Genomic DNA, 27,764 nt, shown 5'->3' with positions numbered 1-27,764 from the left:
TACCTGATAAACACCGTCAATTACCGACCGACTACTTGCAGTGTATTTCATCGATTACTTTTACAAGGCAATGTCCTAGGCGGTAGTCACCATCAGCTCTCTCTGCACTACCGGGAGTTACCAAAGTAGTCACTGACGTTATTTATGGGCGCCCTCTGTCGCAGTTTTTCGCTATTCTGCTTACCACTGGTTCGACTCTGCACTACCATGTGCACTACCACAGGTTAATAGAGTAGCTACTTACCTAAGAGTCGGTGCAGGTGCGGTTCAAAAGTAGCGATTGACTCCAGCAGTACTGGAGGGTCCTTACTCAACCTATAAACATAAGGTGGCAGGGTGGTTGTTTCTATGTAATTCCATTAATTACAATTATTGTACAGTTTTAGGCAGGCTCATCCCAAACTAATTTCTGTTGTTGTTATTGTGGCGTAATAACATTTTCTTTTTAATAATGTTATTCGGCTTTGTACCACAATGTGTTTGTTGTGAAAAATGGAAACAGCAAATCGTGATACACAGCTAAATAAAATTGTTAAAAGTTACGCCTCAATAATAATAACAGAAAATTAATTGAATTAGCTGATAAAGTTGCCCTGCAGGATATATGATTTTGTATATGTACCGCCTACAGGAAAACTTGTATGTTTTGGTCTGCAATAACAACAGCAACAATGATAGTCATGGTAACAACTTTTCTAACTGACGGGAAAAAATTTCCTACCGCTTAATATGATTTTTAATAAGCGAATGACTACAGATGAATGTACATATAAAATTTTATGTATACGCACATAAATATATAAATATACAGTGGCGGAGTTATGGGGTGATTTAACTCCCCGCCTTCCTCCCATTCGGTCAAATGCGCGATTTGGAAATTCCGACCATCCGTTCGTATGCTCTACATTTTAACCTCCAATACAAATTTATTTTCTGAATAACTCAGAACACTTTAGTAAAATTCATAAGGTTTCTTACATTTATCGAAGTTGTACTAATATTCGGGAGAAAAAACTATTTCTATAGCATTTGCTGATGCGTGGTTTCTTGATATCGATGTCGATGCTCTTTGCATACTTCGCTCACATTTCCGAAAGTTTCTTGAAACTGGCTTTTGTCGCTTCTCTTCAAATTCATGCACATCATCTTCCGCAAATTCCATAGCCTCGGAAAAATCTTGCGTTTATGATTGCAATTATTTATTCGAAGGCAAAATGATGGAGTGTACCGACTGCATTATTTTACAAGATATTTAAATTTCCAAAGTAGCGATTGCGGCCAGTTACTGGGAAGTTTGTGTTGCTGATTTGGCGTTTTTTCATACAGTAATCTCTTAAAGAGCTTCGAAGATTTCTGGCTAAAGTTCAATGTACGTTAATACTGCTTCGTACCATTATTTAATTTTTTCTTTGATTTTATTTTAGCAATAGTCCGCAACGCATTATTGATGCCAGCTATTTACATCAAAAGCTGCATTTTTAGCTCAGTTAAAACTACATATGTGGAGTACAGTGTTCAGTGGAGCTCCATCAAATTCTTGGTCTTAAGATTGCGAACAATCTATACCTACGTCCGAAAGATATTTCTAGATAGTTTTTGAAAACTATCCTGAAATCAGATAGGTCTTAAATTTAAAAATCTAAAATCACCCCTTAGTAAAATCCTACATCCGCCACTGTACATACATATGTACTTATGTATGTGTATACATGTATTTGTTTTTGCTAAACAAGTAACTGTGCAATGTGCACATACATTAGCTGTATTTTTTAGCGCTGCCAGCTATGTGCATGAAAAAGTGGTCACAAGCGCTTCCATTCACGTATATACCCTGTAGTCAAATGTACTAGTTGTAAACTACCTCACAACTTGTATGAACCGCATGCCCGACTAGTCAGCCAACTATATTTTTTCCATGCAATCAACTGGTATTTTTAACATGGGGATGTCGTACGAGATGGCAATTGTCAGATTTTGGTCAGAAATATACCAGTCTCATACTAGTTCAAAATAGACAGAAAAATACTAGTTCAATTATGGACTGAAACCACTACTTTGGGAGTCAAAAATAAAATGAATTCCTGAATATACAATAAAATTATTTAAATACATAAATACATAAATATTTCAAACTTTCGAACATAAATTTGAATGCATTTCTTGTTAAATGTTTTTAAAGGCAAAAGGTTTAAGGTATAATAAATACAATATTTTTCGTATTTTTTAATAATGTTGAATATGCAAAAGAAAATATTTTTGTTAAAAATAAAATAAATACTTTAGTTCATTTTCGGGTGAACATAAATAAAAATAAAAGTTATCATAAAATTAAATTAAATTCATTAACTTTGCACAATTCAGTTCTTTCTTCTTAAAATTAAATGAAAGTAATAATTAACGCTTAAAACTTGAGATTTGGATAAGTATAAAATAAATAAATATTTCATGCCGTTATTAAATATTCCTAATTTTTGTCCATAGTTTGGCTTGTTGATTGATAATTGAAATTAATCAAATAGTTATATTAATCGTGTAATAACAAAATAATCATATAATTAAAATGAATGAATTAATTAAAGATTTTTATTTAATTAAGGTGCTAATACTGATATTTAATCATTAAACGGCTATCTAAAAAAAAACATGCTTTAATCAGTAATCATTATGATTATTAATCGTTATTTAACAAGTCTGGTTTACAATATACCCAAATAAAATTTATATAATTTGTGTACTTTACTGTATTAAACTGACGAAGTCAAACAAAACTGGGCATGAATAAATCGTTTTGTACTTGGTACATGTCTGGGTATTTTCGAACTAGTTCGGTGTCAGTCAGGAAATTCTAGTTGTAAACTAGTATTTTTCCTGACTAGTTTGGGGTTTTCACTGCAGGGTACATACATATATATACTTACATATGTATATATGTGAAAATACATACATATATATTAGGGCGGGTCAAATTTTTTGCATCAAAAGCACATCGCGGTTATGGTTATTTGGGTAATTTCAAGCATTTTTGCCCAAGAAACCATAGGTCTAAAATGAATTTTGAGCCAGCAATTTTTCTATATAGTTTTTTTTTTCAAAAAGTGACTCACCTGTTGAAACAGCTGTATTGAAATCTAGCCCAAATGTGTATCTGGGGGTTTTTGGGGTCGAGGAATCCATTTCTGGCATTAATTTTTTCTTTTGAGGGCTGCAAGAAAGCCCTTCCGAACTTTTTTTTTGGATTTTAACACCTTTTTTCCGAAAATCGACAACATTGTTGGGAAAATCCACGAAATTTGACTTTTTCATCATGCAATTTCAATTTTTAAAAAGCCTAAAATATTCAGCAAAAAAAAACTAGATAGAAAAAATCGCTGGCTCGAAATTCATTTTAGACCTATGGTTTCTTGGGCAAAAACGGTTGAAATTACCCAAAAATTCATAATCGCAATGTGCCTCTAATTTAATTTTTTTGGGACCCCACAAATCGATCCGCTCTAATATACATATATGCACTTTCTATACCTTCGGCGCTTGTGGGGAGCAAGTAAATATTTGTTTTTCTTGTTTATGTAGGCACTTGCCTGTACATAGCGACAGTTAAAGTTCGCTTCAATTGCGGTTGAAAATTTCTCCACATTATTGCTAATTATAAAATAAGGCCCATCACCTGTTGCTTCGTTATTTTCCTACTATAAAATAGTTCATATTGAGCTTTAAGAGCTTAAGCAGGCGTAGTGAAAACAAAAGTAACATGAACTTACAGCTGCAAGCTGCAACAATAAAATAAATGAAGATTTACGTAGAAGATGTAAAAGTAAAACAACTTAAAGGGAATATTGGCCGAAAAACAAAAATATACTTATATAGTATATACTGGATATAAAACAAGTAATTTTTAAGTAAAAAACGCAACTGGTACCAATTTAGGATCTTTATGATCCAACGATCGGCTTTAAACGAAATTAGTATGGGAAGAAGAAGAAGAAGAGTATGGGGACCACCTTTGAGGAACAACCTTTTCGTTGAAAAACTATCGAAATTGGATTACGTGGCCCAAAGTTATGCGGTAACATACAGAAAAAAAATGAATAGCCTCATAATTTTTTTGAAGTCGGTTATAAATAAACTAAATACAAAAAATAAAGAAGAAATACTGGAACAACAGTGTTGCTTTGGAGCAAACCATAGATCATAGAATTTAGGAGTAATTTAAGGAAGAAGCTTACTACACTGCAATTTTTTGAATGTGGTTGCACTTTTGGCTGCTCGAATGGGTTTGCAGTCAAACGATCACTATCGTAGCTGCCGTGATCCGGTGAAAATGGACCATAGACCTTGCCTGGTCAGACAAAATCCTACACTACTTCAAAGTTATAGCTGCCAACAGTGACGTGTGTCCCAAAACGCGAAAAACGTTTTATGTGTTTCCAGGAGGTACTTTGGCTTGTCCCCTCTTACAGCTAGACCAACTTCTTTCGTTTATTTTTGTGAACTGGAAAATACTGCGCGCATTCCCCAGCAGAAGCGCACTTTAAATTGACAGCTCTTATTATGCTTTCCAGCGTCAGATTGATTGAGTGAATCGCCTTGTCTAAAACCTCGAGTGGTTTCGAACGGCGTCGAAAGGTTCTACCCAGTTTGAACTGAGCTCAATATTATACTCAACGTTACTCTATATAGCCGCAGTAGTTTTGCTAAATTTAAGCGCCATAGAGGAAGCTTCTCTTTTCCTTTCGTAATCGTGGTTGAAAGCTAAAACAATCGCAATATAACAGAGGCCAAGAAATCGTCTAAACCGTGAACTTCTACTACGCGTAAACGAAAAGCTTAAAAAAAAGAAGAAATTTGTTGTTGTGTCTGTCAGCAGCGGCAGTTAAGCATGCAACAAGTGTTTGTAGGTTGTAAAAAGAAACTTGGCTTTGTAACATTCATAATTACTCTGAAGCTGCAAAAATAACTGACTGCTGGGAGTAATCAGTTTTTAGCCACAACAACATTTTTTCCTGTTGCTTATTTTTACAAAGCAAGCTAATTAATTTTTAACAATATTTTTTTTTTCACATTTTCATTGCAGGTGTCACGTCCAATGCTCGATAAATCCTTTCATCGTAAAGTTCAAAGTCGGAAAATTTTCACACACAGGGAGTCTTTTGAGACTATTATCGCAAAGACTGAAGAGAAGCTGTCGAAGGTAAGTGACAAAGGAAACTGAATACGAAAAGAGAATAAAAATAAAATAACAAAAATCACAATACCTAATGACATAAAGAGTTGAGCTCAAAAATTTAAAGCTATAGACAATGTATTGTAAGTAGAAAGAAAGTCTAAAGCCGATGGGAACAAAAAAAATCAATGAAAATGGAAGTAAAAAATGCAGAGTTCCAATGCTCTTAGGCGACGCTAAAATATTCATGACTTCACAAAAGTATGCAATGATACATGTTTAAATGTATACAAATATATATATATATATATATATATATAATATGCACATACAGACAGTACCTCAAACATGGTACCACGTGTTAATTTTTATTTTATTAATATGCGTAATGTTTTTTGAGCAAATTTTTTATTTTTTTCTCTATAAAAATAGATACTGTCCAACCAAAATCATATTAATAACAGTTTCTAACCTTATACAAAATTTATGAAAATTCTAAAAATTTTGATAAAAATTTCAAATTTTTAATCTGAATCTTTAAAACATTTCTGGGTATGCAGTTTTATAGCCCATGCAATTCTAGTCTGATGAAGTGCAACTTTTAACCGGCTAAATAGTTTCCTTGATTTTAGAGAATTATGTTTGGAAACTACTTATGCGATTTTTTGAAATTTTGTTGCAAATGGTCTCCCGCATTTTATTTCATAGGAAATTCATGCTTATATGGAAAAAGACAAAAATCCGTCACCAAAAAAAAAAGTTTTTTCCAAAGATTCAGATTCAAAAGCTGAAATTTTGTTAAACATTGTTTGAGTATTCAAAAAAATTTTTTATTAAGTGTGAAACTGTAATTTATTTGGTTTTGAGTAAAGCTTGGACAATATTTTTTATAGAAATATAACAGAAAAAGTTAACTCGAAAAATATTATGAATATTTAAAAAAGAAAAATAATCAAGACGTGGTCACTTGTTTGAGTCACTGTATGTATGAATACCGTTATATGAAGTTAACCTGCACGGTGCGCCATGGCTACCTTTGTTCGTCACGTATCACAGTGGTGCTGCTGGGCATTTCCTTTCTTTGAAAATATCCACTCTGCGGGCACCGAACTGCATTGTAAAAGTTAAATAAAAGATGATACGACTTGCGGCCAAAAGAAAACAGCAAACAGTGAAAAATAAAAAAAGGGAAAATAAGAGAACGTTCTCGTAAAATAAAGTATAAAAGAATGAGGAAAACTAGAATCCCATTTGAAGTATGCATCTTTCACAGGTGAGATATATAATGGTACTACTATTTAGCATGACGTGCATATGTGTGAGTAGCTTTATCCTTTCATATATATGTATGTATATACGAATGCGCGGCAGTATTTATCATGTATTTACGGCTAGCCAGGTATAAAGCACACGTTTACATATGTACATATTTAAGTACAAAAATACTTATTCCTGTACTCGTTGAGTGTTCGCATTAGTGCAGCTTAGGATGGCTTACGACGCATTTGCTGCAGTCGCGAATTTCCGAGATGCCACAATTTATCAACAGGAGAGCAGGAGGATGGTACCGCCATTGACATAAATTTTACTCGGGTACTCAAGCAAGCGAGTGTTGTATTACTTTATTTGATTATTTCTTCACTCGTGACACTTGAACGCATTTAGCGTCATAATCCTAATTTTGGAAATAATTTGGTTAACACTTGCTAGAATATTTACTTTAGTGCCAAGTAGAGCTGTGAAAGGATTTGTGAGCATAATGCTGTAGATACACATAAGTACGATATACAACATAAAATAACTGGCAAATGTGCGCTTTGCTACGCAGTGCCTGATAAGAATGTGTGGAGGATGGTTCCGTGCGTAGAAGTGGAAAACTTTTGACTGCCATCACCTGGGAGTGGCCAGAAGAAAGTCTTGTGCGTACGGTTCAAATCGCAGCTCACAACGTCCGGATATTTGTATCCATGTATCCTCTGGGTAGCAACCAAACACCCGTTTGGCAGCGAGCTAAAGTGAGAAGGCGTAGAACATCGCAAACGCCACGTTAAAACCCCGCCCAATGAAAAAGAACAAACAGCCTCGTATGAGACCCCCTTTTTTGATGACGACCCCGGCAAACGTATAAAGGACTATGATTTAAGGGTATGCACCTGGAATATCCGGACCCTTAATGGGAAAGGCGCCTCTGCCCGGCTGGTTGATGTCCTCGGGAAGACAAAGGCTGACATCATCGCCATCCAAGAAATGCGATGGACGGGGCAAGGAAAAGTAAGCGTGAAGCCTTGCGACGTCTACTACAGTTGCCACGTAAAGGAGCGAAAATTCGTGATAGGAGAGAGACTCCGTCGCCGAGTACTGGCGTTCACCCCGGTGGACGAACGTCTAGCCACAATCCGCATCAAAGCTAGATTCTTCAACATCTCGCTCATCTGCGCCCATGCCCCGACGGAAGAGAAGGATGAGGCGTCCAAGGATCTCTTCTATGAGCGCTTGAAGCGTACATATGAGCGCTGCCCCCGACACGATGTCAAAATCGTGCTTGGCGATTTTAATGACAAGGTGGGCAAGGAAGGGATCTTTGGCGCCACTGTCGGAAAATTCAGCCTCCACGACGAAACGTCCAATAACGGACTGAGGCTGATCGATTTTGCCGAGGCCCGAAACATGGTAATATGTAGTACAAGGTTTCAACATAAGAACATCCACCAAGTTACATGGCTGTCTCCAGATCGAAAACGAGAAACCAAATCGACCATGTTGTGATAGACGGAAGGCACGCTTCCAGTGTTTTAGACGTACGCATACTCCGAGGCCCAAACATCGACTCGGACCACTATCTTGTTGCAGCCAAGATACGCACCCGCCTCTATGCAGCAAAAAATGTGCGCCCAAATATGCAAGGAAAGCTTAATGTCGAAAAGCTGCAATCACAACAGACGGTCAATTTATTCGCCACTCAACTCACACACCTGCTCTCTGAGAGCACTCTTCAACAATTCGACATACGCGGGCAGTGTAACCACATTCCCCGATCATTAAGTATCGCCGCCGAAGAAGTAGTTGGATTTCAGCGAGCCCGAAAGAACAACTGGTTCGATGAGGAATGTCAAGAAGCCGCAGAGAAAAAATACGCCGCTTATAGGCCCACACTGGGATCGGGCGCAACGCGAGCCATGTGGGACCGTTATAGGGAACTAAAGAAGGAAGCGAGACGTATTTACCGCAATAAGAAGAGAGAGGCCGAAATACGTGAGTGAGAAGAGCTTGAGATGCTAGCCGACAGGAAGAACGCCCGAAAATTCTACCAGAGAGTTAGGCGACTTACGGAAGGTTTCAAGATCGGGGCGAACTCCTGTAAGAACAACAATTGTGACCCAGTGTCCGATGTCCAGAATATACTTAAATTGTGGAGGGAACACTTTTACAACCTACTGAATGGTAGCAGCGCTGAAAGTAGTGAAGAAGACGAACCCGAGTCCCCAGTCGATGACGATGGAGTAGCTGTCCCACCGCCTGACTATGACGAGGTACGAATAGCGATTACGCGGCTGAAAAACAACAAAGCCGCTGGAGCTGACGGCCTGCCAGCCGAGCTATTCAAGTACGGCGGCGAGGAGCTGATGAGGTGCATGCACCAGCTCGTATGCAGAATATGGTCAGATGAACGCATGCCCGACGACTGGAATTTAAGTGTACTCTGCCCAATCTACAAGAAAGGCGACCCCGCCATACGCGCCAACTACCGGGGAATCAGCCTTCTAAAAATAGGTTGTAAGGTCTTATCGAGTGTATTGTGCGAAAGACTGAAGCCCACCGTCAACGAGCCGATTGGACCTTATCAGTGTGGCTTTAGGCCGGAAAAAGCCACCATAGATCAGGTATTCACAATACGCCAAATCTTGGAAAAGACCCGCTAGAATAGGATCAACTCGAAACATAGGAAGAGGGAGGCCCCCCTAAAGGAGAAGAACTTGGCTTCACTTGGAATTTTAAATTGGCGTCAGTTGGCAAAGAAGAGAAACGACTGACGTGCTTTGTTGAACTCGATAAAAATCGCTTAGGCGGTAAGAGCACCAAATAAGCGGAAGAAGAAAACATGAATGTACTAAACATTGGAATTAAGTACTCCGCAAGAGTACAAGTAAATATTCAAATATCACTCCAATCTAAAGAAATTGCGATATTGCACGTTCTACAAACTATTTCGCTAACCATTTATGTATCAATGAAATTTACCCTAAACAATTGCGCCAAGCTGCAGCAATCAAAAGTGCTAATCGTTCTTCAACAAATGATGATGACTTCACACAATAGTTATGCGCGCACATACATACATATTTACACTCTTTGCCTTCGCCGCCATTATTTAATCGCTTTTATTTGTTATTGTTTCATTGCAGTGTCGTTTGGATTATAAACAATGCTACATATCGCATCGTCAAAATCCCACGCAACTTTCACTCACCGAATACATTGATGCCCACAATGCGTACGTGCAACAGTTGCATGCCACCAATGCCATGCTGGAGACATACCATTGTGAGACGGTGCCGCAATTGATGCAAGAACTGGAGGAGATACACAATGATTTATGCAGTATTATCGCCGAATCGATACTACAGGGTGCCGATGTTATTGCGAATAAGGTAAGTAGGCTGCACGCATAAATAGTATTTAAGTGAGTGAGTGAGTGAGTGTGTGGTGTATCCGTCGGCGTGTCTGTGTGAATGGCTCATGCTCACAGAGGCCGAAAAGTGTTAAATGCGAACATGCATATGTTCATACATACATATATTTCTTCACGAGGCGAATAAATAGTGCATTGGATCAACGGAATGAATTGCTTTAGGGAAAACAATTTATGACATTCGTTTGCGATTTGTAGGTGGCAGTCACGAATGGACGCGCCACCGAAAGAGAGTGCACAAAATTCATATATGCATGTAGCGAGTTTTTATTTATTTTTTTTTTTTTTTTAGGTTAAAAATGTATGAGCAATTTATCTGGCATGGAAATTATGCATCCTCTGTGAGCATTTAACATTTTGAAATGTTATCAGTAAAGGCCTGTTTAATTTGTTCTTCCGTTGAATGGAACAGCTTGACTTGGATACGAGAAATAACTGCTTTATTCTCCTTAAGGGCATTTTTTTTTATTGGCAATAATAGATTTATTTGCAACAAAATTCTTGCATGTTCAAAAATTTAAATTTGTTAGAATGTAGCTATGACTAAAACTTGTCTGTCATTCTGTTGGACATGAAATGGTGACCTTTTAAAAATTGTGTTCACACTTTTTTCATTTACCAATTCGACGTAAATTTTTTTGACTGAACATATAATATTCATAGTGGTATCAAATAATAAATATTTAAAATGTGTATGTAAATTGTTTGTGCAATAAAAATTGATTTAAAATTTTTGAGAATTTACATATAACCTGATAGTAGGAGATACGTCAAGGGCACGACCTTTAATGGACACAAACTGAAGACAAACTTTTACAGCCAATTTAAGTGGAAAATTATTTTGCTTTTTTGAATTTTATTTGGAACAGGGACCGAACATAACAGTTATTAAAGAAAACTCTCATTGAAAAATTCATCAAAAATAATTGTTATTTTGGATTTATGAAATAAAAATTAGAAAAAACATTTATTTAAAGAGTTATTTAAGGAGTAATTAAGTAAAAGTCGGATTTTTTATTTTTTTTGATAACAAATATTCGTTATTCTGGTTTGAAAGCTTTTAGGATTCAAAAAATTAAATCTGAATATGTATAACGGTTGCAATATGACCGAAAAAATAAAAATCCAATAGTAATGATTATTTTTGATCCAAAAAATTAAAATCACAAAATGACGTATAACTTTGATCAGAACACTATAAATGCAGTTTTAACTGTTAAGCTATGATTTTTATTAGAAAAGTCATAACAGTCTCTCTTTTAGAGTGGTTATGAGCCAGTACGACAATACCCAGTCCATTTTTGCATTTCGAATTTTTACTTGCAAATTTCTTAAATTCTATCAGTGCAATGCAGTGATTTAACAGCCCGTAATTTACTTAAATATTCTCCATGCATTCATCCGAAATGGACGGCTTGGCTTATTTGCCTGTGCCGTAAAATTGCATACAACAATAACTGACACAACGTATTCAACCACTTTATTAAGTAATTAACTGCATTTACATTGTTTCTTTTGTTTATTTCTGTGCAATCGATACATTTGCATTGAAAATACATTTTCGCATTCATTTGGTATTCCACAGTTTATGTTGATTGTTACCTATACATACATACAATGGACATAAATAAACAGCAAACGTATAACCATGATGAATATATACATACATACATACACATAAATATCTCCGAATAAAAAAAAAAATGTTTATAAACGAATTCATGGAAATACAGCAAACGGACATGTAAATTAATTAATAGTTATTGCAAATGTTTTTGCTTGTGTGTGTGTAAAAGTTTGGCCACAGTTGGCACAAGAAAGGTGGCTTAAACAAATTATGCGCGCGTACAATGTGCGGTTAACCATGAGTAAGCAATTATAAAAAAATTATAAACATTTAACCCTTGTACGGTGTACTTGTGGACATTTGTATGAATTTATTTGCAAATTAATTTTCTTTGAGATATTTCCTCATTTTTGTTGAGAGATGTGCGGGTTTTATTGTGTGTGTGTGTGCGCGTTTGTATGAATACAAATCCTATGGGTTTTCCCACAGTTTATGTATACAATTTTCTTAGGTATATTTGTATACATATATGATCTAGGATATAACCTTAAAAATCTTAACAAAAGTCTACCTTTTCAAAATCTTAAGAACGTGGCACTAACCAAAATGGATTTAGAAAACTTAGTTTTAGGGTAAAATAAAATTAAAGCTCTGGGCAAGGCTTCCTCAAGTGGGCCCCGAATTTACCAGCATTAATATTTTTCAGTGATATTCAGGCAGCGCCGAATTTTGTAGTCGGAAAGTACACTGTGTAAATTTTGTTGCAAAATTCCAAATAGTTTTTTTTTTAATCAACAAAATATCAAAAATAAAAACTTCCAAAACACTGCACAAATTTTCAATTGTTGTTAAAAAAAAAAAAACTATTTCGAATTGTGCAACAAAATTTTCACAGTGTACTTTTCGACTACAAAACTCAGCGCTGCCGGAATATTATTGAAAAATATTAATGCTGGTAAATTCGGGGCCCACTTGAGGAAGCCTTACCCCTCTACTAGAATTATAAAATAAATTTTTAACGTTTAAAGGTGGGCATAGGTATAACTGTACCTGGGGTTTCGCATATGGGTTAAGCAATGTAGGATGAGTGCCACAATATACGAATATTGTGGTTGTTTTAACAAAAATTAAAAATTCGCAGAGACCATGTATAGCCATATGGAATCGATGTCAATATTTGTTTAATTTTAATCATTTCTTCCATTACAATGGCCACGTGTACAGTTATATTTATACCAATGCATATATGTATGTGTGTATATATAGAATGAGTTTATTCGAAATTAGTTATTAGTTTTAAAACAAAAACATTTTTTTTAATTCAATTAGTTCATATCAAATTCTAAGCGTTTTTTTTTTTTAAATTGTCTTTGTCCATTTATACTCATTATTGTCTACCACAATTCATTTCGCAGGCTACAGTGCAAGCGAAGCGTTATAGCTCACTCACTATACAATGCAGCTCAGTGTCAGCGGCGCAGGACCTCACAAATTTCGTACGCATTCTGCCGCTGCCATCGCAGGCGCAAAAAGTTCCTAAGCGCATTTTTGCACCGCCACAACCACCGGGCGAGGTCGACGATACGGGGGATTTCAATGTAAGTGCTAAGTAAAATGTATAATCATATCGAGATATCATATGTGATCTTGATGGGGCCCATCAATACTGTAAAAAAATATTTTAAATTGAGTTTCAAGAAACTTGAAAACAAGTAAAAACGTTAAGAAATATGTTTTAGAAATATTTATTTTTTTTATGAAACCTCTCACCCATTTAAATAAATTACAATTACTCAAGTGTGTTATCGAAAATAAATTTAGTATTTAGTTAATAACAGAAGGAAGGTATAGGAACGTGCTTTAAGTCACTAGGTCTATACGACGTACATTCGAATACGCTACAGCATGGAGGCTCATAGTGGATTTGATGAGATTCCTTAAGGTTTGTCTTGCTATTGGTCACATTCCAATTCCTTGCAGAAGAGTTTCAACTAAGGCGGCCACCTTAGTCTATATTGGCTAGGCAAACATATACCAGACGAAAAGACCTATATTCGATTTACTTTCCCATGGATGAGCCCGTTACTTGGTAATATTTTCAGAAAATTATGTGGGAAGCAAACTTAAATTCCGGAAGGCAACTAAATAAGCATTAGAAATATTAAATTTCGGCTACCTTCCATGTGTCTCTTTCTATTTGTTTCTTGTGCCGATATTGATGAGGCTTGCACTGATAACAACTCAATCAAGTCAAGTCATCGAGTTAAACCAGTACAGTCGGACCGAATGACAAACTATACAACAAATAATAAATTGAAGGAAATAAGGTTTTTTATTTACGTTGTGTCGCATATTTTTCGCCGTTTCGTAGTTACAGAAATTAAGACTTCTAGAAATCCAAAGCCCTCCACATATAAACATCGACAATACAAGCTTTGCGATCTGTGTGAATTTTCCAATACAAGTTTGACAGTTTTTAAATCTATGTGATCCCGTGATGCGGATGCAGGGTTGTAAATGAATGAAATCTGTATGCGATTTAAATCAGTTCGTCACAATCAGTGACAAAATTGTCACAAAAAATAAAATAATTTTAAAAATATTTCTTGAAAAACGTCAAACTTTTCAAAACATGTTTTTTTTATAGAGAATTAAAGAAGGAATACGATGGTATAATTTTAAATCCCTAATTCACTGATCTTCACTATGCAAATCATCTTCAAAAAGTTCAACTAAGTTAATAGCTAAGTTAGCTTTAAAACGACGTTAAGCTGAAGTCCCTAAGATGCGCAGATGCCGATATATAACGATTTGAATTAACGTTAACGAAAAAATGCAAACTTTGACAGATCATATCTACGAAGAAAAAAAATAAAAAAAAATCCTCGAATAGGTGTTAGCTTATTTCATGTATAGAACCCATACAAAAAATTTGAAGCCAATCGAAAGTGTGACACCAAATTGTTGTCCGATATGAAAAAGAATGTCTCATATAAACTGAATAAAATATTCACCCCCTCATTAGTGAGCCTACCTGCATCTCGATCACATTTGGTGTTACTTTATTTTTAGCTAATGAAAAAAACTAAATTTAATTATCTTTAAATCCATTGCATAGGAGATGGCTCCCATTTTGCGCAACGAGCTGGTCTTCGATCGTCATTCAACATTAGCACTGCGACCAGCACTGGAATCACTGAAGCGAGAGGCGAATGATTTGGAAATGCAAATACGTTTATTACAGGTAAATATTATAAAAAAAAATGAATATGATATTAAAAAATTTGCTTCACTTAGGATACCGTGGATGGTTTGAATCGCACGCAGCAACGTGGCATCGAGGGTCAACTCTACAACAAGGTCAACGAGCTACAGGAGGACTTGTCTTTGAAAAAGTTTGATTTGCGAGCTAAGCAATTACATTTTGCCGCCATTAAAGCGCAGGTGAGTGCAGCAGTACTTATCTACTTGAATTACTAAATACAAGCAAAGTCGTTTTGAAGAAATATTGCATATTGGTATTCCAAGATTTATTGTGCGAAAAGAAGACTTATACGAACTTTAAACAATTAAATTTGCAACATTTATATTATTTATAATTTAAAGACTTAGTACACGAATTTTCAGAAAATAACATTTGGCGCCTTCGCAAAATTTAGAATTACACTATTTTGCTAAAAAATCGATTCAATCCATGTTTCTTTCGTTGGGCGCCATGGTCGAATGATCTTTTCAAGGAGGCATCTTCATGTCCGTAACATGCTCAAGTTCTTGCAATCGTTGAACCTATGTGCGTTTCACTTTGATCATGCTTTTATGAAGCTCGCAAATATTTTAGACGTCATCCCGAAAGACATTAGTTCAGAGTTTTACATGGTTATTAATCTACTATGGTTTTGCAATGAAGACACCGCGAATCAAAATGTTGGTGTCTGCTGAGTGTCTCAAGAATCTGTAGGTGGTACTTCTTATTTTTTGAATTCTTTGTCCTCTGCTTAAAGTTATCACGAATTCTGAAAAAGCAATTAAGCAGATTCTTAGCAAAATATCAAACTAACCCAAATCAAAGAGAATTTTTGATAAAAATTAGTATTGGGCAGTATCGATGCCAAAAGCACTCAGAACTCGATTCTCAAAAGAATCGGCAGCACCCGATTTTTAAAAGTATCGATACTGAAAACTCCAAAGTACTCAGTACTCACGAAAGAACTCGAAAGTACTCCGAACCTAAAAGAACTCAAAAGTACTCAGTACTCACAAAAGTACTCGAAAGTACTCAGTACTCAAAAATTCTCGGTTCCAATCATCTCTTTTATACATTTACTCAGGATTCTTAAAAGTACTGAATAGATACTAAAAAGTGCTGAGTTTTAATTACATTTACCGGTCTTTTTTTTAGTAGCCATTCATTTGACGTAATTTGGAATTAATATATTAATTTGAATAAAGTGCTGCAAGCTTGCAAAATTTCTACACTAATCATTGAAATGATACCAACAAGTGTATATTTAGTACTCTGAAAAATACCCGATCCTTAAAAGTATCGATACCAAAGAACTCGACCTCAAAAGTACTCGATACTTCCCAACACTAGAAAAGAGTGTTACTCAGGTGTACATGGCGTATACGTAACATTCTTTTCTGATCATTTTTCATACAAAAAATCTTTGCGCATTTTCATTTGACCACTCATTACTTCCTTATTTATCTTTCGATTTTCTTCATTGGTAACTTGAGTTATTTTTTTTGCAACAGATCAGGATTTAATGCGAAAAATTTACACATAATCTGTTATTTTTTAAATTTTTGTGGTATAAAAATTTGATTTCTTTTCATATTTTCATACAAAAAAAAAAACGAATAGGTAATCAATTTCTCAGAAATTATCTAGTCCATCGAAAAGTAATGTATATACGGTTTAGGGACAATCTCGTTAGCTTTCATTTACTGCATCTCGTATTACGATTGTGCAATCGGATCATGAGATATGCGTGATAAAGTGGAACAAATTTTTTTAAAGCTGAATAAACGTAAATTGTAAATATCTCGAAAACGTATGCACAGAAAAAAAACTTGATATTCGGATAATTCTTGACAGGAATTGGATATTGGCATTCGGTGAATAAAAAAGAATTGTGATCCAGTGTAACCATTAAATTAAGGAAATAGCCAAAATCGCTAGCTTAGTTAGTTTTCCAGCTATAAAGCGATCAAATAAAATTATTTATTCCATGTATTGAAGGTCCGGCGATTCAGAAATATATCCTGTACTCTACAAAGTGGTTTTAAACATTATTAACAATTGCGAGATCGCTGGGGCGAAGTAAAGTATATTAAATTTTTGTTTGTTCAAATCGTGCTTTTAATAATTGAATACATACATGCATATTAAGGTTAATAAAATATTTTATAATACACAAAGTTGGAAATTGAAATAACAGTTAAAAGAGCTTCCAAAAGCATAAAAGCGTACTAAAAGCTATTATTTAGGTCAGCAATTTAGACGACCTCCACGTTTCTCTATCCGAGTTTTTTACCGAAAATTTTATTTTATAAAAGCTTTCATAGGACACACTTAAAAACCTGTTTCTTAACATACGCGCTATAAAGAAGAAAATAACCTTCATAAGCTACATAACTTGATAACATTTCCTAAGAATTAATTTTTCTCTATAACAGTGATGGGCAGATAGAGCTTTTACTCTGCTAGCGCCTAAACAAAGTGTATAGAAAGCTTAAAAGAGCTTTGCTTGCAGACAAGACAGTGTCCATAACAGCTTTAAAAGCATTCTAGCATTTCCCAATGCAGCAGTGATGCTCAAAACAGCGCCCGTGGGCGGAAATCTTCAAAGCTCTCTGCAGATTTTATATGGACGCGTACAGAGTAAAAGCTCTATCTGAGCAATAGAGCGAGCAACAGGTGCAACGTGCACACAACAGAGCTGGGAGCTTTTATGAAAAGTTTACTAAAAGCTGCTGAGCTTGTAGAGCGGAAAATTACGGTCGCCGAGAGGTTCAGGCCAACAAAATTGACATTGACCTACTTAATGCCAACGCCAACAACAATAGCCGCCACTAGCACTGTAACGTAGCAAAAGGAGCAAAGGCTGCACAGTTTAGCAGACTTGTTTGTGTGCTTGTGTTGCGCTGGCTAGTGAAAGTGTTTGTATGTATTTACGTATGCATATTTGGCTGCATGTGTGCGCGCCAGTAAACAGCTGTCACGCTGACATTTCTAAACTTCACAGCTGAGCTGAGTAACTCGTTCGTCTGTCGCAATGCGCATGTGACCTACTCACCCTACAACTTATGTATGTGCCACGGTGCCATGGAGTCTCTTTCACTTACTTAACGCTGCTCTAACTGTCACATATAACTCCCGCAAATGTCAGTCAAGTGGCAAGCGATTGAGCGCGAGGTCGTTACTGCAGTTGTAGCAGCAAAGTGAAGCAGCTAAAGAAACATTTTATAGTGTAGTTGTCACAAACAAAAAAAGGAAAAGCTGCTGTGGGTAAGAGGTGCAGAAGACAAAAAAAAAAAGGCAGACAGATGCGGCGGCAATCACGGTAGCGATTTATCGAAGAAAAAACACGCGACTAAATATTTATACTTTTAACAAAAGACGGAAGGGTGTGGAGGAGAAAGCGTGCAACGAAGTGCGATTAGAAGAAGGGACATGTGAAAGGTGAAGGTTGGGCGCAATAAAAATGTTGAGAACATAAAATTGACTGCTACTCGGAAGTGAAACGGGCTTTTGGGCGCTGAAAGCGAAGATTGTATAAAAAAATTGCCTACTTTAAGGAGCAGAAGTAATAGCAAATGATTTGATAGTAGTGGTTAGTAGAAGCCAAACAGTTAGACTGCAAACCCAGTTAATTGATAAGACTTTGAATGATTGTTTATTGCAGGATATATGCGTGTAGTGGATAGGGAAGGAAAGTCAAAGGCGAATTGTCGAGAAGTGCATGTGTCCTAAAGTGAACGGATAAAAATAAATCGGTATGCCAGCCAATCCTCCTCCGCACACCACACACCGCAATTTTTGTATGGCGTTTATAAATATACAACTTTACAAGGCCCCACCAAAAAATCGTGAGAGAAAATGTAAAGAGAAAGTGTGCAAAATAGAGCATGAGTCAGTGCGTAGAAAACAAATGGACTAAAAAGAAATTCTATTGAATAGCAAACGCACAAGTTTTATTATAAAAAAAAATCCAAAAAAACTCTGCTTAGAAAGTTGTGAAAGAAATGTTTCTGCAAAGGACAAAAAGTAGTTTTTAAGTCTTATATTCGGAAAGTGTAGGTGAAACAGCAGGAAGAAGAAGTGTCAAAGTGGAGTGTCAAAATCGCTTGGTAGCCAGCCAGATAGCGCAGTGAAGTGAAGTGTGGCGTAGTCAAGCGAAAGTGTAAGCATAAGCGCCCAAAACAGAGAAAGATAGCTCTGGCTGAGTGGAGGAGAGAGGGAGAGCACGCGCGCAAAATACTACAAGAGAGAATATTCGCTCACAGCTGAGTATCACCTGTCAGTGAAGTGCAGAAAAATCATCAGCTTTGCAGCTGCGAAAATGGGAAAAGTCGCTCGTATTTTGCAGAGCGTAATGCAAATTCAATAACAGCAAAAATTAAAAATCACAATAAAAATGCAACACTGCAACTCACGCAAATCCTGAGTTACTTGAGTTAATATAAAAACGAAAGGCGTTACAGGCCGCACAGTCAGTCACGTGCTGCAACAATTCGAGTGTATTTCGGACGGAAAAACGGTAAATGTTGATTTGTTTCTCGCATGCGTGCCAAATAAAAGTCTGCTACGCTGCTCGTTGTTCGCTGGTCAACGCCAACGCTAAAGCCGCTAAAGCAAAAAGTTCACTAATGTTCGAAGTCACCTAGCTGGGTGACAGCAAAAAAAAAAATAATAATAATAATAAACGAGTGAAACGCGTGTGCGCTGGGCAAATCGTAGGCGTCAGTGAATTTTGTGAATGAAATACATTTCGTAGTCATTCGCTGTTTGTGGTTGCTGCAATTGTCATTGCAAAGGCTAGCCGTCGGCCAACAAACAGTTCGTTGCGTTGTGTTTTTCTTTTGCATTGGAGTCTGCTTTTAGGCGCGTACACTCGAACGCACAGCCCAATTTCATCAATCAATGAAGTGTTTGCGGTCACAAATGCGTGTCTGGTTATAAGTGGGTGTAGTTGAAGGCTGTGGTTGACTTTTATTAAAAAAAAAAAAATTCAAAAACAGAAAAAAATAAAAATTATGATAGCGCGTGCGAATGTAAAATACGAAAGTAGTGAAACAGTTTAAAAAAAAATTATTACTGCGCTAAATGTGATAGTGAATTTTAATACGTATATTAAAAATCGAGAGTAATATGTGAAGTGTAGTTAGAAAAAAAAGTTGATAAAAATAGACTAAGAAACCGAAAAAAATTGCATTCAAAAATGAACTAATAAAAAACCATTTTGTTTATATAGCGATTAATTAAAAATTAGGTAACAATTTCATGCTTCGACTAACACAAAAAACAACTTGTTCCTTTTACGCACTAGCGATGTCAGTTTATACCTTACCCGTATATACAAATTGTTGAAGGCATCTAATTTCAAACTAGTAAAATGTTGCTGCTTACTTCGAGACCTTAGTACTGCAGAAAACTTTTGCTCTTTGAAAAAAAAAAAAATGCCAACTTTTTATTAGTATGCGGATATTTTCCACAAAATCGATACTGCTTTATCCTTGACAGCTGTAATAATCACAAAATATTACCAAATCGGTAATGCTTCAGAGTGAGGTTCAAGCAATCAGAATACCAAAAGGAATAAATAAAAAATATTTTCAATTTTAAAGGGTTAAGATGGTAGGAAACCTGCATAGGCAGAAAGCAGCCAAAAATACTCAGCCTGGATCAGAACTACTTAAACATTAACTGAAGTTTATTTTTTCATGTAAGCCTTTGTTAGTTTTCAGCTGCTTCGTTGTATGATAGTCCTTAACATGGTTTGATACTAGACTTTCCAAAAAGTTTACTGATCCTCACAAACACACAATTTTGAGTGGTAATTACTCGGAACTTGAGAAAAGCGCTGCATACCAAAAACGAAGCTCTGCAGGCAGTTGGTGTCAGCTTTAGAGAACTCTAGAAACCACGCACCAACATATTTCAGTTTAAGTTTTAGGGAGTCTAGAGAGCTTAACCCTCATACGATCCTAAGAAAAAAATCACACTTATTATCTTCCAGGTGAAATATCACCCACACTACTTTTCATTACACAAAGCAACATAAATCGCAGCCCCCGGGCCTAACAGATCTCCTAATTTTACACGCCCTGGTTTTTCTCAGCACTCGCTGATCTGAAATCAGACCATGTTTTTTTTCATTTCAATGCGTAGTGGAAATTCGCCATAACTCCCAGTTAAAGATCGTTATCGGGGTTATCGACACCCAGCATACATATATACATATGATCAATAAAGCAGTCGATGTGCTTAACTGAAGGATGTACCTCTTGTTAGCTTTAACTAGACATGGTGCAAACGGCCCTAAGAAGGTCACCTAGGCTTAGACTATTCAACAGCCATTTAGTTTCCTGTAAGACCACTGTGCGTATTCACACCTGCCAGGTTATCAATTGGTCCGGTCGCAGACAAAGGAAGGCTAGTAAAAGAAGAAGTCATTGGAAGATTAATGAATACAACGTGAGTCAAGGTAGACGTTTATTATTGGTCAGTTTGGGTTTTTAAAACAAGAGCCGTTCCTACTTTACAGTGCCAGCATAAAATAATGTAGCTCTTAATCTAGAATACGAGTGAAATTTTGGTAAATATTAAGCTTAAACCTGTGGATTCCAACGCGTCCCCGGATATAAGACAAACTCTCAATTGTCCTTTGCGGTTGTGTCGAAGGCACCGTTCCAAAATTGGACTAGCAGTCTTGTTATCCCTCCAGAATTTGTGAGGTGATAATTCACAAGGCTATGTCCCGTGATTATTCTGAAGTTATTCTTGCGTGACTTCGTTAGTTCCTTAAAGGATGGAATAAAAAAAAAATGGAATGAAAATGGCCTTGTTTTTTCCCTTACGTTACGAATATCTCAACCTTAGTCCTTATTCATCTGTTCTGGTACCTTCTGAATTATTCTGAATGTTTATTTATACGACGTTTCAGACATATGTACATATGTAGGATTAGGATTGTTCAATAGAATCATAGTCCTAAGCTGGATTCTTGTCTAGAACGTGTCGCAGAGGCGTTTAGTAGAAAGACTTTTGAGGCATAGTGCTTTAAAAGATTTTAGGTGAATTCGGTACTTCTTTCCGACTATCGGGATGAAAATTATATACACTCGCTTTTGGTAATAGCGGTCCACTGACATTGTCTAGTGATTTAGAGGCGTTCTTCGGCCACCTCAGTAGGGTTCCGAGCATATATATACATATTTATTTATTAGCGTGAGCCGGAAATCCGCGCCTTTTAGAATTTTGATTGGTAATAGCAAAAATATGATTCATTATGCTTTAAAAAAATCTGTGTGAAATATGAAAATTTTTGGTCAATATCTTAGGCTCGCCCAAGTCCATCAAAATTCTATGTGCTCAAAAAATAAAAATCAATAAATACATTACTTAATTCATTTTTTTTTACTAAAATTGTATGTATCTTCGAAAGTATTAGTCCTACATAATTTGGTACATGGACCCGTTTTGTAGAGAATCGAAGTAAGCTAAAAAGAAAAATTTTTTAGGACTTAAACTTTGATGGACTTGGGCGAGCCTATGATATTGACCAAAAATTTTCATCTTTCACGCAGATTTTTTTTTTTAGAACATAATGAACCATATTTTTGCTATTACCAATTAAAATTCTAAAAAAGCGGATTATCGGCCCATGCTATTATTTATGTATATTTAGCCGCAATTCCATTTTATTCTCCTCTTTTTCGCAACTGTTCAAACCGTTCTGCCTCGGAATTTGGAATAGATTCTGGGAAGTGAACGCCCTAAACTAATTTAAGTCCTCTTTGCTCTATTGCTGGTATAGCTTAAACTGCCTTAGAGGCGGAAATATCAGAACTAAGGACTGCTGACTCGCAAAAGCTTGACTTCACTCATGCGCCATAAGAGAATTCTGCAAAAATCCATACCATATCTAAAATTGCAACAAAATAGCAATCATAAGAAATAAAATAAGTACCACCACAAATAAAGTAGAAAATACATATTTACAGCAAAAGACATAAAATATAAAAATTTTATGAATAAATTATAAATATAAGTGTAAAGCTTACGTGAAAAAATAATCATAAAAGTGTTAATAAAAGCAATCAAACTTGAACTCCATTTATGCTACTAACTCAGCAACTTGCAAATTTTTGGAAAGAAAATTTAATGACGAAAAAGCAAAAAAGAAAGTTTACTGGTCAAAATAAAAATCTACACTTTCTTCGTCGCAGTTGAGAAAAAGTTAAAAAATTCTAACTAATCAAAATATTTTTTTTGCTAATTTATGTAAGTAAAAAACAAATATTTTTTGCCTTTTAGAAATTTCTTCGCTTAGCTCACAACTAATACCACACAAAACTCTTCTACTGCCACCACCACTTTTAACTAACAAAATACTAATTCTGCTGCTACTCGCTAGTAAACATTCACGAAAAGTACTGCCGCTAATCTTTTTTAAGTCACTAGCGCAAAGCTAATGTTACCACTAATACCACGTATTAAATAAATGTAGTGTCACACGCTAACATGGCACATTGAAATAGATTTTTATTTCACTACATACTATTAATAGTTTTGCTCTCCTTTTCGGTTTGTAAAATAAGGGAGTGGAATAAGCGTTCGTAAAGCCATTCAATTAAGAACCGTAATTTTTTTTTCTTTCAAAAAAGTAATAGCAAGAGTCAGTACTAAGTGCTATTGGCTGGGCCATTTTGTGTTTTTTATTTTCATATATATATTTGCATTGCAGATAATACACATAGTAAGCCGAGTTCTTGGGAAAAAATAGAAAATTGTTGTCTTCAACAATTTTATTTGGTGAAAAAGTGCCAAGCACATTTTTTTTTTTCAATTTTTCAGGAGGGATGAACAATCGATGTAGTTTTGCAATATCTGTCATTCTGCATCAAAAGCTAAATTTTGGAAAATAGGCAGGTGCCTTCACCTTTAGGTAGCGGAATCACTAAAAAACTAATTGTTTGACGAGGTACCTGAGATGTGTAATTACGTAACGTCACTAGTTAAAAAGAGATCTGACTGTCTGCACACGGCGTGCTAATATGTTTTATTGAACGAATTTTACAATATTCATCGGAGAACAAAGTACGACCACGCTTTAGGGCATTATACCAATAATGAACACTGACCATTCTCAGATTGGAGGTCTTATCAGAGCCCTCGATGTCGGACCATAGAATCAAACATAGAATCATACAGTCATAGCGGCACATTCAGTAAGAATGCTAAGAAGACGGACTGGCTCAGTTATCACAGACCACTATAGTCCATTTTAAGGCCTACAAAGCTCGAGAACTGGGCGAAGCGATGGGTGAAACTGGAGGGAGGCAAAGTAACAAATGTTTATAAATCTCATCTCACTGGAAAGAGGTCAGGAAACTCTTAAAGTAGGCAAAAAACTTACTGGAAATTGGAAAAAAGATTGCTCTCAGGCTAAATTGTTTTACACAATCAGCCTTTCAAGCATACTGGGCGGGAAAATCTCCCAATCTCCCAGCTCAACAGATACGACATGGCTACGATAATAACCTTTGAGAAAAAGTTCAAGACCAAACTAGGCAGCAAAGCCTAGAGGTAGGAATGCACAGCGCTAATGCCAAGTTCTCCATTCCTTTGGAAAACTATCCTAGTCTAGACAGTCAAGAAGGCAGCACATTGCCATCTGTAGGACAGTCAGTCTGCGGGACCACAACAAAGTGCAGATGATGTGGGTCTCGGGCCACAAAGGCATACAAATTAACGAGCTGGTTGACAGACTAGACAGATAGAGAAGCAGTAGCCACTCGAACAATAGGACCAAAATGCTTCATTGCAGTGGTATCTCATACCATCAGGGAAGAACACGCTTGGACTAAGGCAGGCAAAAGAACTTCTTGAAAAGTATAACCCCATATCCCTGAGATAAGTAAAGATGACTCCTGACGGTACTGCGACATTTCAGCAGAAATGTCACTACAGCTCCCCATAGCATTAGATGCGGTTGCGAAAAGGCGACTAACATAGCTGGGGAGGTTGTGGCCAGATGTTGCGTAATTTAATTCACTACCAGTCTGGAAACTGCTTGGTGTCATCAGAGTACCAGGACAGGGCGAGGTGTTAAATATGATGAACTGTAAGGGCACAATAGAGCTCAGTTCGCAGTACATATCCTTCGCCACATCTTACCTAGTCCAAGACTGGCCATAGAGCGCGGGTTTCGTCGTTCCCTCTACTTATAATATCATTCTGTTTTAGGCCCAAATGCTTTAACGTACAAATTTTAACTTTTGTAACCCAGTGCAATATAAAAACGCTTAATAAAGCTATGTCCTCTTCCACTTATCTATTTCAAGGGAGATTTTTCAGATTGTTGAGCGTAAATTTGATTTTAATTTGAAGTGGTAAGATTAAAATTTTTCAGCTTCTCTATATTTTTATGTTTCGATGTTTACGCTGTAAACGTTAATGCCAAAATGGCAAATGACCCTAAAATAAGAACTACTGAATGGCCCAGTTTAGCTACTGGCGTATACATATATATATTTGTAATTATGAATGTGTGTAAATACTTAAACTTAAATAATTGTAAAAAGCTTTTAAAAATATTAAAATTTCCGAATGCTGTTTTCAGGCTAATTCAAAATGAAATTTCAATTCGCTGAAGTTCTAATTTAATTTAATGATAGCTACTTGCTTCGTAGACACACAAAAAAAATACTAAAAAAAAAAAATCTGAATATGCACATCTATGTATACATACAGCGCTTGTACATACATATGTATAATCGTACGCGAAAATGCCCAACTAAAGCAATCTAATTAAATTAAATTGATAAAAGTTTGTAAAAAAGTAAACTAAAACCAAACAAGTGTAAATAGATATGTTTCCAACAACAGTGCATACAACAAGTCTGCATACGTTTTGCAGCTGAAATTGCGCCAACAACAAAACAACTTGAAAAAGTTTAATGTGTTTGGTGTATTGGAAAACGCGGAAATCGGCGTTGCAATTAAAAATCTAGCAAAGCTTGCACGAAAATTGGAAATAGAAATATGTATATGTAAATTTTATGCTAAAGACCAGTTAAAGCAATTTAGAAAAGTAATTGAAATTAAAATTTATTTGATTCATAAACATACTTGTCATTACTTAGATATGCAACTAATGTAGTTAAATATTAAACAAAAATTTAAACGAAACACGCACAAAAACTGTGTTACTTATAAACAAGTGGTATTTACAACAAAAATTGAAACAAAAAATTTAGTGAAATAAAGTAGCATAATTTAATGGGAAACAAGTTAAGAACCAAAAAAGGCAAACAAAAAATTTTAATTTAAAAAAAATATATATATCCAAGATTAAATAAAAAACTATCACTTAAAAATCCGAATCTTCTTAAGATCTGTACGTTATTGCGATAAAATAACAAAACTACTAATCATTGAAATTTTACATTTAAATAAAATTAAAATTAAAAAAATTATGCAAAAGTTGTAATTCCAAAGCAAGTTCTCAAATTTTTTTTTTAATATCTGTGAAAACAAGACGATTACAAACTATAAAAGCAAAATTAAACAAAAAGTTTTGCAGAAAAAATTAAAAGTTGGAAGTAGCTGATCAACCAAAAAGTCGTAAATTCTGTACTACAAATCAGAATTTCAGCTTTTAAAGTTTTAAATTGTATAGAATCGAATGCTGCTCACCACTTAAAGTGATCAGCTAAAAAAAGTAAAAAAAAAAAAATTTAATAAAAATCCGCTCGTTTTAACTCGTAATTCCATAGCAAATTTCGTCTCCGTCGTTTCCGTCACATCCGCCGTTGTCGTTGTTGTTCTTGTTGTCACAATGCGCGTAATCGTGTTAAAGAAAAATCGCAGCAATAAACGCGGCACACCAACAACCGCACCGCCTACACGTGACCTACCCAAAAAGTCACTCGCCAAAGTAAGAAAATTCAGCACCAATTCATTGTTGTTGTCGTTGTTTTAAAACACCCACAAAAAAAAAATTAAAAAAAAAACAAAAAAATTATAAATTTTGTTACTTGTTTAATTGTTGTTCGTTGTTGAAGAATACAAAAAAAAAAAAAAAATTAAATAAAAATAAAAAATCAATCAACACTCTTTTCTACACAGCATCCAAATGCAATCAATTTTTGAGGTGAGGTAAATAGAATTTAAAGCCACTCCAAAGCGAACCGATAGCCGAGGAATAAGCGCAGCGTCTAAACTAAACTGCAGCGTAAAGCATTGAAGACATAGCAGAAGAGAAGAAGACAGACGTGAAAGTAGCTTACCCCGTGCGCCATAAAAAACAGCCAGCGAGGCATGTAGTGTCACATCTAATTCTCTATCTCTGTCTCTTTCTCTAAGCACGCTCTTTTTTGAATAGCAAATAGCAAATTACAAATAATATACTACTAACGCGTTTTTAGTTGTTTTTTTTTTTTCTTGAAGTCCATAAATAATTGGCGGATGCTGCATGCAAATTAGTTGAAAACTAAATTTTAATTTTTCTTTTGGACGGTTAGTACGTTTCACTTCAATTTATTACCTTAGTCTTCCCGGAAATGCAAAATTATTTGTTGTATATTTTTTGAGAGTAAAATGAAAAATTTTGAATTAACAATTTTTATACCGATTTAGCGGAAGTGAATGAGCAATGATTTTTTGCGTAGTTAAAAAAGGAGAATTAATAACAAAAAAGTGGTTATGCAAATGCAAGCAATAATTTTTGAAATTTATTAGTTTTGTTTAGCAACGGGCTGTATTTTTTAGCCAAAGTGTTACGCGTTTAAAAAATTTTCATATACACATACATACTTAGTTAGCCTAATAAATATATATTTAACTTAACAAATACCAAGTAATAGCTAAACATACAAAAAATTAAAAAAAAAAAACAAAATAAATAAAATAATTTTTAAAAAATTGTGTCATGCAATTGCAAGTGTTGTAGTAGCGGCAAAGTGTTAATGTAATGCATTACTGACTCAGAAATTGGTTGTAGTGGGATGCCAAAACAAAATATCAAAAAAAAAAGGAAACAAAAAAATGTTCGTGTTTTTGCAAATAAAAATTCTTTCTATAACATATATTTATTAGTGTTACTCGTTACATAGTT

At 35.4% G+C, this 27,764-nt stretch overlaps 1 protein-coding gene across 1 annotated transcript in view; it reads left to right on the top strand.

The window, feature by feature from the left end:
- Positions 1-27,764, top strand: part of LOC118743776 — a 452,583-nt gene that overhangs the window by 41,716 nt on the left and 383,103 nt on the right. The window contains exons 5-9 of the mRNA XM_036476540.1: positions 5,072-5,188; positions 9,565-9,810; positions 12,834-13,016; positions 14,537-14,662; positions 14,716-14,862. Coding sequence (XP_036332433.1) covers positions 5,072-5,188; positions 9,565-9,810; positions 12,834-13,016; positions 14,537-14,662; positions 14,716-14,862 — 819 coding nt within the window. The remainder of the gene's footprint in view (positions 1-5,071; positions 5,189-9,564; positions 9,811-12,833; positions 13,017-14,536; positions 14,663-14,715; positions 14,863-27,764) is intronic.

This window comes from Rhagoletis pomonella, unplaced genomic scaffold (genome assembly GCF_013731165.1).
Source record: "Rhagoletis pomonella isolate Grant_MI unplaced genomic scaffold, Rhpom_1.0 Rhpom_scaffold_00007, whole genome shotgun sequence".
NCBI classification, from domain to species: domain Eukaryota; kingdom Metazoa; phylum Arthropoda; class Insecta; order Diptera; family Tephritidae; genus Rhagoletis; species Rhagoletis pomonella.
This window is presented reverse-complemented; position numbering and strand designations above follow the sequence as displayed.